This window comes from Tenrec ecaudatus, chromosome 1, assembly GCF_050624435.1.
Source record: "Tenrec ecaudatus isolate mTenEca1 chromosome 1, mTenEca1.hap1, whole genome shotgun sequence".
In the NCBI taxonomy this organism is placed as follows: Eukaryota; Metazoa; Chordata; class Mammalia; order Afrosoricida; family Tenrecidae; genus Tenrec; species Tenrec ecaudatus.
The window spans coordinates 4110715-4124021 of record NC_134530.1 but is presented as its reverse complement, the minus strand read 5'-3'; the positions used below and the strand labels follow the sequence as shown (position 1 = coordinate 4124021).

The 13307-nt window shown below is 62.8% G+C and overlaps 2 protein-coding genes across 3 annotated transcripts in view; both read left to right on the top strand.

The window, feature by feature from the left end:
• PIP5K1C (phosphatidylinositol-4-phosphate 5-kinase type 1 gamma) overlaps positions 1-2133 on the top strand; it is a 50651-nt gene extending 48518 nt beyond the window's left edge. For both annotated transcript variants that reach the window (XM_075545057.1, XM_075545058.1), the window contains one exon: positions 75-2133. In XM_075545057.1, the coding sequence (XP_075401172.1) occupies positions 75-77 (3 nt within the window). In that variant the 3' untranslated portion in view covers positions 78-2133. The remainder of the gene's footprint in view (positions 1-74) is intronic.
• Positions 2134-3096: 963 nt separating this feature from the next.
• On the top strand, positions 3097-12164 carry CACTIN (cactin, spliceosome C complex subunit). The gene is made up of 10 exons (XM_075545056.1): positions 3097-3460; positions 5261-5735; positions 6482-6577; positions 7050-7195; positions 7448-7610; positions 7784-7898; positions 9578-9770; positions 9994-10116; positions 10238-10560; positions 10778-12164. Exons 1-10 carry the CDS (start codon positions 3282-3284, stop codon positions 11266-11268), a joined length of 2304 nt encoding a protein of 767 aa, XP_075401171.1. The 5' UTR covers positions 3097-3281; the 3' UTR covers positions 11269-12164.
• The last annotated feature ends 1143 nt before the right edge of the window (positions 12165-13307 follow it).

Sequence of the window (13307 nt, the reverse complement as noted above, 5' to 3'; positions counted from 1 at the left end):
TGCCCTGCTGGGATAGGATTCTATGTGGCTCAACCTTCCTGCCCACCTCAGCTGCCCCATTTCCCCTTTTCCAGTAATTTCTATGCAGACACCCACCCAGAACTCCAGCGACTGCCACCATCCCGGGCACCGCTTGGGGCTGCTGCCTGTCTCCGTCTCAGGCTGGACCTCGCCGACCACCCCAGGCCCCGTCGTCGTCGTCGTCGCCGCCGCCACCACCGCAGCCGTCCGTCCTTCCCCCCACCCAATGGAAGCCGGCGGCTCCCGCACCTGAGATGCTGTGAACCCCCCCTGGCCGGCCACCCGCCATGGGTTCGGCCCCTCGCCCTTTGCACAGAGACCAGGCACGAACGAGTGCTTGTTTTAGGGAAAAACAGAACCCCAAACCCGGGAAAAGAAGACCTCTCACCACCTGGTGGGCATCGGCATGGCCACCGCCTCCGCTCTGGAGCCGAGCAGCTGGAACCCTGCCTGAGGCCTGCTGGCTGCCTGGGAGCTTTCACTTCGTGCACCCCTCCCGGGGTGCCTGTCTGGGCGGAGGCTCCAGGGTCTCACCTGTGTTCGGCATTACCCCGTGACACCCCTCTCCTCCCCCAGACTCTGCTGTTTGGACTTGCAGGGGCCGGCCAGGGTCACGTGGCTATCAGGACCCTGGGCCCTGGCTGTCTCGGGGGGCCCCAGTGCCCACAGGGCCTCTGAGATGGCAGGTGACCCCCATGGTACCGCGAGATGACAGACTTCCCTCACAGCATGGGGGTGGGCAGGGGCACAGGGCAACTCCCGCAGGCAAGACCTTTGCTGCTCAGTCTTGGCACATCAGGCCCACTGCTGACGAGGCCACCCAGTGTCCTCCCACCCACACCCCCTTTCTGGGAAGTCTCAGTGGGTGGTGCCAGGATGGGGCTTGGAGTGGAAGCTTCTGGAATGCCCAGCCTCTGGGCTGGAAGACTTGCTGGCTGCTGCAGGAGCTCACCTAGAAGCACCCCCACCCCCTGCTGCCCTGCAGGCTCTGGAGAAAGCTACTCCTTTCCTGCTGCCGGAGGCCAGTGCCCACTCTGCGTCTCCACCAGGGCCTGGGGCCTCCACGCTGGCCTGTGGGAACTGGTGGCCTCTGCCCTGAGCTGAAGACCTTCAAAGGCCTCATGTCTGACCTCCGGGCCCCAGAAACCTGAGCCCTCTCCCTGCCCAGAGCCTGGCACCAGAGTGAGCACATGGTGGCCCCTTTGGGGACAACCCAAGAGCAGTATGCAGGGTCTCCATGGCACCCTTGATCACCAGGACCTTTGGTGACACTTGGGTATAGCTGGGGGTCATTGTCCATCCATAAGCAACCCGAGTGCTGCCCCCTGCCCCCAATCAGGTCTATCCCCCTTCCCCCACCTCTAGTAAGGTTCACCAGGCAGCCTGTGCAGTGATCGCCCCTTGTGGGAGAAGTTGGCCGGGCCTGCGGGCACCCTACTGCCCCGTGTGTGTCTAAGCTTCCCCAGCTGGTCTGCATCCATTCTGTTCTGTGGCAGAGTTCCCCTGGGGTGCAGGGGCCATGTCTACTCCTGGGGCTGGTGAGAACGAGACCTGTGCTTAACCAGAGTGGAGTCACCCCCCTACCCACCTCATGGAGATTCGAGCACACCTTTCTCTCCTGGGTTGCTTCCAGTTTGGCTACCCTCAGCAGGGGTGGCTCCTGCCTGGCCACGGCACCGAAGAGATGCAGTGGCATTCTCCAAGACTGTCCAGGGGGGCGCTGCCACGTGGCCCCTGCCAGCTTATGCCCTCCTGTCCCCTCCCCCACCTGGCTCAGTGCAATATTCCCCCGCCCCGTGGGGTCTTGCCCATGGTACTGTCAACACAACCCCTCCGTCCCACTTCCTCCTCCCTGGCGGTTCAGTTGTATCGCCTGGCACACTCCAATCTTCGAAGGGCCGAGCCGATTTCAAACCTAGACTCGGCAGAGCGGGGGGAGGCCCGTGTCCTCAGCCCTCGGGCAGGGTCTGGTGTGTGACAAACCCCAGGACTGCTCATCCCGCGGGCACTTCGGATGCAATCCCGGCCCACCTCTCCCCGTTCCTGCCGCCCCTCCCCCTTTCTACGTTGAAGAGATCTCTTGAATAAATTGGGTAGTCAAGCCCGCCCTGCCCCGCCTGCGTCCGAGCCTCTGAATGACTGCGACTGGCTGCGGGGAGCTTGGCTTGAGAGCGGGGACTTCAAGCAGATGGAAACAACGGTCTCAGGGCTCCACGACCTGGGCTTCCGAGGTCAGCTAAAAGCCCCAACAGCGCCTGCCTCCCTGGGGTTCGCCTTCCGAGCGGAATGATATCGGTGGCACACACGGTTACGTCGAAAGGTTGGGGGTTCGGATCCACCGAGACGCAGCTCCCTAAGAAAGGCCATCAAAAGCCCTGTGGCGCGGTTCCCGGCACACATGGGTCGCTGTCAGGAGAGTGGGTGGTAGCCGGGGTGTCTTTTAGGAGATGGCCGCGTATGAGCCCCCAATAAAGTGATTTTTTTTAAAGTTTAATCCGGACACCCATTTATGAAGGGGAGAGGAGCCTAGGGTCTGTTACTAAATTAAGCCTCATCCCTGCTTCCTCCAGTGACCCTGGCCCCGCCCTCCGCGCTGGCTCCACCCCCTGCGCACGCCTGGTCCCGCCCCCTAAAGCCCCGCCCGCAGACCACTCTTCTGGCCTGTCAAGGCTTGGACACACCCGAGGCTCCGCCCCTCTGGGCGCGCCTCGCTGCTCAGACTCTATTTGTTAGGCCCCGCCCACATGCTTTGCACGTTGTCTTGGCCACGCCCACCCCAGCTACGTCGCCTCCCTGGCCCGGCGTTCTCTCGGGCTGGCCTCAGGCCACGCCCCCGCCGGGCCGGCCTATCTTAGTCCTGCCTCCCTGCTGCCCTTGCTCCTCCTACCCTGGGCCTCGCCGACCAGCTCCCTTTCCCTCCCCTTCCACCTTCCGCCCTCCGCTCCTTATTTGCCTTTGCTCCGCCCACAATGCCTCAGGCCCGCCGGGGGCGCGAGGACCCGCCTGGGTTGCCTTCAGCACTGCCTGAAGGATGCGCGTCCCAACGCGGAGTCGACAGCCCCATCGGCGTCCCTGGCGCGGGGCGGGACTGAAGAGGGAGCGAAGGGCATGCGGTGCTGGCGTCCCTGCCGCCCAGGACGCTGGAGAAGCCCCGTGCTCCCGGCTGAGGCGCGGCCCGGGCAGCACCGCGCGCGCCGCGGGCCACGAAGGACCCTGATTCCAGTTTAATTGCGTCCCATCCGCCGCCAGCTTCCCTGTTCATGGGTCGAGAAACGAGATCGCGCTCCCGATCCAGGGATCGCAGGAGTCGAAAGCAACGGAGCCGGAGCAAGAGTAGGACCCGGAGACGAAGTCGGAGCGGGAGCCATGGCCGGCGGAACCGGCGGCGCCGGGACGACGAGGAGCGACGCAGGCGGAGGCCACGGAGCCGGGACCGCAGGTGGGCATCGATGCTGGCCCTCGGGGTGCGCCTGGTCCAGAGCGGGTGGAGACCCCGGCGAGCTAGGAGACCCCCGAGTTAATGGGAGGCGTTCGCGCCAGGGCACTAAAAGGTGCAAAGGCCCCGTGGCGGCGGCGTGTGCAAGGAGCCCCGGAGGGAGCCGAGGGGGAGGTAATGGGAGACCTACCTGATCGTGTGGGGTCTGTGTGCGGTGGCCAAGAGTCTGGTCATTATTTGGAGGGAAACGGAAGTCGTAGGGGATGATACTCAGAGGAGTGCGCAGTGCTGTGGTCTGGCCCGACTTGGGCAAAACTTTGGGTGGCTTTCCCTAGAGAAGGCGCTGAGAGGGGTAAGCGGAGTGACACCAGGGGAGAGCGTGCGGACTGTGGGCCGGGCAACAGCGATGGTGTTGGCCCTGACCTCAAAGAGGCAGAGAAAATGGATAGGCCCGAGAGGGTTTGGGAGGTAGAGTGGACAGCCGTTGCTGACAGAGGCGAGATGTCAGCTGGAGGCCAGCTGACATAAGTGACAGATCGCATCACTGGAGGTGAGCCGCAGCCTCCCTGTGACCCATAAACCACAGACCCCCCGCCTTTACTCCAGCTCACCAGATTGAATCCACCCTCAGGCCTTTGCACTGGCTGTTCCCCTAGCTACAACTCTTTTCCAATCAGATTGCCCTGCCCACTTCTTTCCGGTCTCTGCCCAGTGCCACCTCCACCGAAGCCCCCGGAGCTCTGAACTGACCGGGTTCCCCACTCCATCCCCTGAAACTGCGTCATTACTCTTTGTGAGCATGCTCTGAAATTGTACTCTTGTGTTTTCGTAGGAGGGGCCCGGGAGTGCGGTGGTTACATTTTTGCACTGTGATCTGCAAGGTGTGCATTCGGAAAACCACCAGCTGCTCAGAGAACGAAAGCTAAGGCTTTCTACACCTTTTTTTTTAAAAAAAAAATAACTTTATTGGGGGCTCATACAACTCTTATCACAATCTGTACATATATCAATTGTGTAAAGCACATTTGTACATTCGTTACTCTCATCATTCCCAAAACATCCGCTCTCCACTTAAACCCCTGGCATCAGCTCCTCATTTTCCCCGCTCTCTCTCTGCTCCCCCCTCCCTCATGAAACCTTGATAATTTATAAACCATTATTTTGTCATATCTTACACTCTCCGACGTTTTCCTTAACCCACTTTTCTGTTGTCCGTCCCCCAGGGAGGAGGCCACACGTAGATCCCTGCAATCGGTTTCCCCTTTCCATCCCACCCTCCTGGTATCACCACTCTCACCACTGGTCCTGAAGGGATCATCCATCCTGGATTCCCTGTTTCCTGTTCCTATCTGTACCAGTGTACAACCTCTGGTCTAGCCAGATTTGTAAGGTAGAATTGGAATCATGATAGTGGGGCTTGGGGAAGGAAGTATTTAGGAACTAGCGGAAAGTTGTATGTTTCACCATTGCTACACTGCACCCTGACTGGCTCCTCTCCTCCCAAAGACCCCTCTGTAAGGGGGATGTCCAGTTGCTACGGATGCGCTTTCTACTCCTCTAACCAGTTACAGTCTGGGGAACTCACAGGAGGGTCGCTATGAGTCGGCACCGACTCGATGGCAGTGAGTAAGGGCGCATGAGTGTGTGCTGGAGTGTTGTGTGTTCTTGCCAGGCCCCCGGATGGTGAACCCCGCGAGGGCAGGTCACCACTGTAATCCCCCGTTGCAGGTCCTCAGGACTAGCCTTTGCCAGACAAACACCTGTCCGTCGGCCCTAAGGAGACCTTTGTCATGCTGCCCGTAGGTCAGATTCGGAGGAAAAAGGTTGGCAGCGGCGGGGGCGGAAGAGCCGGAGCCCGAGCCCAGCGCCTCGCTGGCACTCGAGGGACACGTCTTCCCCGTCTGACTCAGGGGACGAGCACCAGCGGGGCAGGTGGGCCCAACAGAGGCAGACACGCTCCTGGTCCCCCGGCTCCTCGACATCCAGCTCCATGTCCCCTGACCGCCTCCCCAGCCTCAGGCAGGCGGCTGCTTCCCGGAGCCACCAGCAGAGCCTGGAGGAGCGGCTAAGGCTGCGGGAGGAGCGGAAGCAGCAGGAGGAGCTGATGAAGGCCTTCGAGACGCCCGAGGAGAAGCGGGCCCGGCGGCTGGCCAAGAAGGAGGCCAAGGAGAGGAAGAAGCGGGAGAAGATGGGCTGGGGCGAAGAGTACATGGGATACACCAACACCGACAACCCCTTCGGCGACAACAACCTCCTGGGCACCTTCATCTGGAACAAGGTCAGCCTGGGTGTCCAGCTGGGGTAGCTCTGTCCCTAGGGTCCCCAATAGCTGTGTCTCAGGTAGTCTACCACCACGAGACTAACCTTTCAAATACCTTCTTGGGGCTGGAGAAGGGGCCAAGCCAGGCCCGGCCTACAGGGCCCACCACAGGGCAGGGGGCATCAGTGGGCCATGGATTGGACAGACCTGGTGGGGGTCAGCTGGCCCCAGCCCGCCTTCATCTGGAGCTGTTATGACAAAGAAACCTCACCCCTGGGTGCTTTAGCGAATAAGAACTTATCACCTCCCAGGGGGATTCAGGGTGTCAGCTTTTAGGGGAGGGTCCCTCCTTGGGGGTGCCCCTATGTGACCTCGTTAGCATAACAGAAGTTGCCTGGATGTCCGAGACCCTACGAGTGTCAGCATGGAATTGTGCCCTGTAGGATTTTCCTCAGCTGATTTGGGGCCTGGGTGGTGGGGTTTGGGGGAGGGGGAATAGACCAGACCAAGATGCCTCTGGGGCAGCCACTCGTGTTCCTTGATTCCCTGTCCTGGGACCACGGAGGTAGGATTGTATTGCTGGCTCTGGGAGCCTCTTAGCAGGAGGCAGGATAGTGGAGGCAGGCCCCCTATCCCAGAGACGAATACACACTCTGCCTGGGCCACATCTTCCATCTGGGGGTCCAGGCTTCTCTGGGGGTGGGGTTCTGAGGGCCCAGCCCCTCCTCCCCCTTCCTGCTGGAGCTCCGTGCCGTGTCCTGCAGGCCCTGGAGAAGAAAGGTATCGGCCACCTGGAGGAGAAGGAGCTGAAGGAGCGCAACAAGCGGATCCAGGAAGACAACCGTCTGGAGCTGCAGAAGGTGGGCGCCCACCCAGCACACACCCACCTTCGGAACCACCAAGCTTCACTGGCTGCCCAACACCGAGCCCGCAGTGTCACCACTCACCGCCACTGCGTCGCTCCCGAGCCCTGGAGACCTCCCCTGTGCGTTTCTGAGACTGTCACTTCAGGGGAGTGGAAAGCCTGGTCTCCCGCTCCCTTAGCCAGGCTCCCTCTAGACTGGCGTAGGGCCCAGAAAAGCCCAGGCAGGTCTGCTTTCAGGACTAACTGGATCCAGCCTCTCAGGCAGTGTCTTCAGTTAGCTGCTCCCGCGGCCTCCTCGCGGCCCTTGGGTTTTACCTAGTGGCTGCTCTGGGCAGAAAGGGCCCCTCCAGCCCCCACAGTTTTTTCAAGGCCTGGGTATCCCGAGCTCTGCCCACCTGTGCCAGGATTGGCCCCTCAGGCCTGACCTCGGTTGTTCCCATGAACTGAGAGCAGCGGGTGTCCCACAGGTAAAGCAACTGCGTCTGGAGCGGGAGCGGGAGAAGGCCATGCGGGAGCAGGAGCTGGAGATGCTGCAGCGCGAGAAGGAGGCGGAGCACTTTAAGACGTGGGAGGAGCAGGAGGACAACTTCCACCTGCAGCAGGCCAAGCTACGGTGCGGCCCAGCAGGGCGGGGCCAAGCGGAGGGGCGGGGCGTGCAGGGGCCAGGTCCTGCTGCGCTGTGCGCTGGTCTGGGTGGGGTAGGTAGTGTAGTCACGGTTGGGGCTGCTCTTGCGCACGTGCACACACACACACACACACACACACACACACTCGGTCACGCGTTCACCCCGGCATTCAGCCAGTGAGGGCAGGGCTGGGCTTCCTGGTGAGGGGCTCCCTGCTGTGACGCGCCCTGCCCCTCCAGCTCTAAGATCCGCATCCGGGACGGGCGCGCCAAGCCCATCGACCTGCTGGCCAAGTACATCAGCGCCGAGGACGACGACCTGGCCGTGGAGATGCACGAACCCTACACCTTCCTCAACGGGCTGACGGTGGCCGACATGGAGGACCTGCTGGAGGACATCCAGGTTCCTGCCCGCCAGTCCCCGCAGCCCCGCCTAGCCGCGCACGGCGCCCCACCCTGCTCAGCCTTCCCAAAGAGCACACCCCCTTGCCCCTTAGCCCTGCTATGGCCCCTGGATGCCTCTGCCCTGCCCATGAAGGTGCTCAGCCCCGCCCCGATGGCCCTCCGCCCCCGCAGGTGTACATGGAGCTGGAGCAGGGCAAGAACGTGGATTTCTGGCGGGACATGACCATCATCACCGAGGACGAGATCTCCAAGCTCCGCAAGCTCGAGGCCTCGGGCAAGGGTCCCGGTGAGCGTGGTGCCACTGGGCGGGGGGCGGGGGCTGCAGGCTCCTCTTGCAAATGTCCAGAGACCCTGGCCGCCGGGCCTGTTTCTCCATCAGTCATTCACGCATGGTGGGCAGGGAGGGGGCGCCTTGCCTCTGGTCAACACCAGGGGGCAGCACGTGGGCAGCAGCTCCCGGCTGGGGACATCCCAGGCCGTGCCGGAGGCCCCACGCAGCTGTGCACCGCCCGAGGCCTCCTTCAACCGGCAGTTTCCATCCTTACGCTCCCTCCACGTCCTGACGCGGGAACGAGCGTGGTCCACACGGGCTGGGGGAGGAGGTGCCCTGTGGGCTGTGGAGTAGCACCCCTGGCCTAGGGCCCCCGCAGCCACTCGGGCTCCCGTGGGCATCACTGCCGCCCTCCCATTGAGTGGCGCTCTGACGTTACCGCTGCCCACCGCGTGGGGGCCTAGCCTGGCGGTGGCCATCCCGGCTCCCCCTCCCCCAAGGATCCTGGGCATGCGCGTTGGCATGAGGGTGGTCGGGCATTTCCTTCCTCCTGGGGAAATGAACCGGGCCCTTTTATCTGTGTCAGTGTTTTGATTTTCTCTCTCCCCTGGGCTGCCCTTGGGGGGAGGGTGCGCGAAGGGCGTGTGGCAGTTCTTGGGGAAGGGGTGTTCCTGCCCAGGCTGCTGCCCAGCTTAGTGGCCCCGGTGGGTCGTGTCACTCCGCGGAGCCCAGCTGCCCTGTCTGCACAGGGAGGACAGGGCAACCTGTGCCCCAGAGGGCGTGTGAAGATGCGATTGGCAGAAAGCCCACAGCGCCGTAGTGCATGCTGGGACAGCCGCTCTCTTGAGCGCTGGGACCCCCGACAGTGACGCTTCCAGCCACATGTTGTTATTGAGTCGGTCTGAGCTTGTGTACAACAGAACGGACACTGCCCAGCCCTGCGCTGGCCTCGGCACTGTCCCTGTGTCCAAGCCCATTGTTGACACCCACCGAGTCAATAGCACCCACCGAGTCAATAGTCAAGAGGGCGTCCTCTTTTTCGCGGACCCCAGTGATTCACCAAGCCTGATGCAGCGTAAGGGGCTGCTTACTGCTGCGTGCCCAGCAGTGTCCAAGGCAGCGGCCTTTGCCAGCCTTGCTTCTGAGCTGCCTCTGGCCGGGTGGATGGTAGAATGTGGAACGGTTTGCATGTCTGGGCACTCCACAGGAGCAGGGCGGGAGAACAGCGCCTGCCCCCCCACCCCTGTGGGAATCCCCACTCCTGTTGGGCTGCTTAGGAATCACTGTGTAGAGCCCCACATCCTCTTGTCAATGTCACTGCCCAGTCCCTCGCTCTCACTGCTGGTGGTGTAAGGGTGAGGGTGGAGCCCACCTTATTGGGGGCTTGACCACAACTGCCTCTCCACTTCTGAGGTATCGTGGGGACCCTTCTCCCTCCCATGCCTGTGCGCACGCCCCCCCATGCCTTCGCCACTCAGAGAGGGTGAGCCACCATCCAGGGCCACGCTGAGGTCCCCTGAAATAGTTAAGACCTATGGCGGGTGAAGGGGTGGGGTGCATGTCTGCCTGGCTGGCGCCACTGAGAACATAGGCCGGCCATCCAGCCAAGGGGGTACTCAGCCTACAGGGGTCCTGGGTGGGGGTTGGTCAGGCCAAGGGTCCAGGATGCCATGCTGAGCGCCCCCTCCCCCCAGGTGAGCGCCGCGAGGGTGTCAACGCATCTGTCAGCTCAGACGTGCAGTCGGTCTTCAAGGGCAAGACTTACAGCCAGCTGCAGGTCATCTTCCAGGGCATCGAGGGCAAGATCCGCGCCGGGGGCCCCAACCTGGACATGGGCTACTGGGAGAGCCTGCTGCAGCAACTGCGCGCGCACATGGCGCGTGCCCGGTGAGCCCCGCCCGCCCTCCCCTCTCCCCCTCCCCTCTCCCCCTCCCCCCTGCATACTTGGCTGGGGTCCTGTAAACATGTAGCTTGGCTCAGCCTCCCAGCCCACGTTCCTACGATTCCCCGAGCCTACCATCCTGCCTCCTCATTCCCTCCCCCGGCCCTGGAAGGTCCTTTGGCGGGGAGTGGGCAGTGGAAGCCTGACCGTCCCTGCCCCGTGTCCCAGGCTCCGCGAGCGACACCAGGATGTGCTGCGGCAGAAGCTGTACAAGCTCAAGCAGGAGCAGGGCGTGGAGAGTGGGCCCCTCTTCCCCATCCTCAAGACCGAGCCGCCCTCGCCTAGCCGCAGGTACCCTGGCCCCGCTCCCCGCATCTGGCCAAAGGTTCCCCACCTCCCTACCCTGCGGCCCCACTACCCGCCTTTCCTGCCCTCCTCGAGCCGCTCTCCTGACTCAGACTTGTCCCCACAGTCCAGAGCCCGAGGAGCCGGCCCCGGCCCCCAGCCCCCCAGGCCCCTCTGCCGAGGGCGGCCCAGAGGAGGGTGCGGGCACAGGCGCGGGTGAAGGTGAGGGCGAAGGCGAGGGCGAGGGCGAGGGAGAGGGCGCGGCGGCGGAGGGCGCAGCCGTGCTGCTGGAGGAGGACCTGATCCAGCAGAGCCTGGACGACTACGACGCGGCCCGCTACAGCCCCCGCCTGCTGAGCCCCCACGAGCTGCCGCTGGACGCCCACGTGATCGAGGCCCACGAGGACCTGCAGCGCCTGCTGCTCTCACGCCAGCAGCTCCAGGTCACAGGTGCGCAAGCGCCCCGCCCCGCCCCGCTCATGCCTCCCCGGTGCCTCGCACGCGCTGCCCCGCCAGCGACCTGACCCTCAGACGCCTCCGTTCTGGCCCAAGCCTCTCTGGCTCCACGCACGTGCGCGAATTACCGGCCTACACCTCTCCAGCTCCTCCGTGCAGTCCCGGTCCCCCTTCTTCCACACCGCTCACCTACCCTCACCCCCACCCGCAGGCGATGCCAGCGAGAGCGCTGAGGACATCTTCTTCCGGCGGGCCAAGGAGGGCATGGGGCAGGACGAGGCGCAGTTCAGCGTGGAGCTGCCGCTGACCGGCAAGGCCTACCTGTGGGCCGACAAGTACCGGCCACGCAAGCCGCGCTTCTTCAACCGCGTGCACACGGGCTTCGAGTGGAACAAGTACAACCAGACGCACTACGACTTCGACAACCCGCCGCCCAAGATCGTGCAGGGCTACAAGTTCAACATCTTCTACCCGGACCTCATCGACAAGCGCGCCACGCCCGAGTACTTCCTGGAGGCCTGCGCGGACAACAAGGACTTCGCCACGCTGCGCTTCCACGCCGGCCCGCCGTACGAGGACATCGCCTTCAAGATCGTCAGCCGCGAGTGGGAGTACTCGCACCGTCACGGCTTCCGCTGCCAGTTCGCCAACGGCATCTTCCAGCTCTGGTTCCATTTCAAACGCTACCGCTACCGGCGGTGACCGCCGCGTGCCGGACACCCGGACAGGATGGAGGGATGCCGCTGACCTGCCCCTCCCACGCACCCCTTGCACTTGGACAGAGGGACTGGCGGTGCTGCTGGCCTGTCCCCAATCTCTCTCTGCCCCCTGGACCCAAGTAGGGTCCTGGGGCACTGCTGGCCTGCCCCACCCCTGGGTCCACTGGGGACCCAGGCAGAGGGGCCAGGGAGGCCCTGGTGGCATTTCCCTGGGGCCAGGCAGGCTGAGGCTGCGCCTCCTTGCTCCTCCTCAGTCACTGAAATGCACCTGGGCCAAGGGGAGGGAGGTTTCTGCCCCATGGAGACCGAGACAGCTGACTGATCCCAGCCTAGAGCCTGGCTGAGTGAGGCCGGGCCATGGCCTGAGCCCCTCCGCCTGTGGAACCGGACACCACCTCCCATGTACCCTGAGGGGGGCACCACAGCAGGCTCTCCTGTCACATCCCGGGCACTGCACAGGGGGGCCCCATTTTGGAGAGCCCTAACCTGGCAGAGCCCATCACGAACTCGAGCTGGGACCACACGTCGCCTGCCACTCAGGACCAAGAACTTCCCACCCCCACGGGCACCGGGCACACGGGGACTACCCAGAACGTGGGCAGCAGAGGCTGGGTCAGAGCCCATGGGGCATACCCTCCCTCCCCTGCTCGAGCAGCTGCCAAGAAATGCCACCACATCTCGTTTCTCAGAAGGAAAGGTTGAGACTCTGGAAGCAGCCACCTCCCTGCAGGTGTTCACAACCCTGCCCTCCCCCACCCGCCCACGCACACCCAGCCACGCCTTGTCAGGAAATGTCATCTGCCCTTCAAAGCAGTTAGGTAAAAACAAAAAATCCCACCAGCTTCTCGTTTCCTATTAAATGTTCTATTTTAGAGTAAAGGAAGGGTCTGCAGAGCCGGGACCGTTTGTTTGCAGCCTGGCCCTGGGTGTCTCCTCAACGTCTGGCATGTCAGTCCCCGCCTGGCTGCCCCCAGTCATAGCCATCTCCTACTCGGCAGGGACTGGTCCCATTCTCCAGACGGGAATACTGATGCAAGGGGGGCAGCACAACCTCCTGAGGACAAGCTCGTGATCCCCACTTTGCAGTATAGATGCCAGCCGGAGACGTTTGTGGGTGTCATGGCTGGGGGTGGCGTACTATTGCCATTGAGTAGGAGGACGGCAGAAATGCTGCTCAGTAGCCCACAGTGCCCCTGAGAACTGCACCCCACAGAAGCTTCCGGCTGGGATCAGCAGTGCTGGCTGGGGGGTGGGGGAGGGCAGCCACCCTGGGGCCCCAGGATTTGGGTTTGCCTCCAGCCACCCCTAAACCCCTAGTTCTGTTCATATATACTCCTGTCCTCCAGGGCCTTTGGCAGCTCTCTGTGACTTTGGGACAACCTGTAGATCAAGTCTGGGTGCTGGGATGAGGGCCTAAGGCATGGGCTTTTGAACATGCTCCCCCTCCTTGTCCCCCCCCCCCCATGCCCCACCAGAGAACTCCAACCCCAAAAGTATAGTGCGGCTGGAAGGCCCTGGAGCAGGCCAAGCATGATGCCAGCCCCATGCTCTCCCAGCTCATCAGGGCACCTCTCCTTGCCTCAGCTGACCACACCTCCACGACAAGGAGTGGGAGAACGTGTGACACTGACCCACCCCAACCAACTGGGTCCAGAACGAGCACCTGATGTGGCTGTACTCACCCTACCCAAACCACGCTGGATCCATGGCAGACATCACAAATCAATCACAGAGTGGCCGGAGCATTCAGTTCCTCAGTATATCCTCCAGGCAGCCCCTGCCAATCGATTCCCAATCTTCACCAGTCACTGTGCAGGGCAGGCCCCTGGGAATAAGGGTGCATAACCTGCAGACTCAGGAGGCACTTTGAGCCTGGTGGGGCTGCCCCTGTTCCGTTCTCATATGACATTGGTGTGTGTATTTTACAGCTGGGCACACAGGCCACTGCCTGACCCAGCCTGATTCCCTGCCTGCACCTAAACCCCCCTTTGGCACCCCTACCCCCTGCCCGCCAAAAAAAGG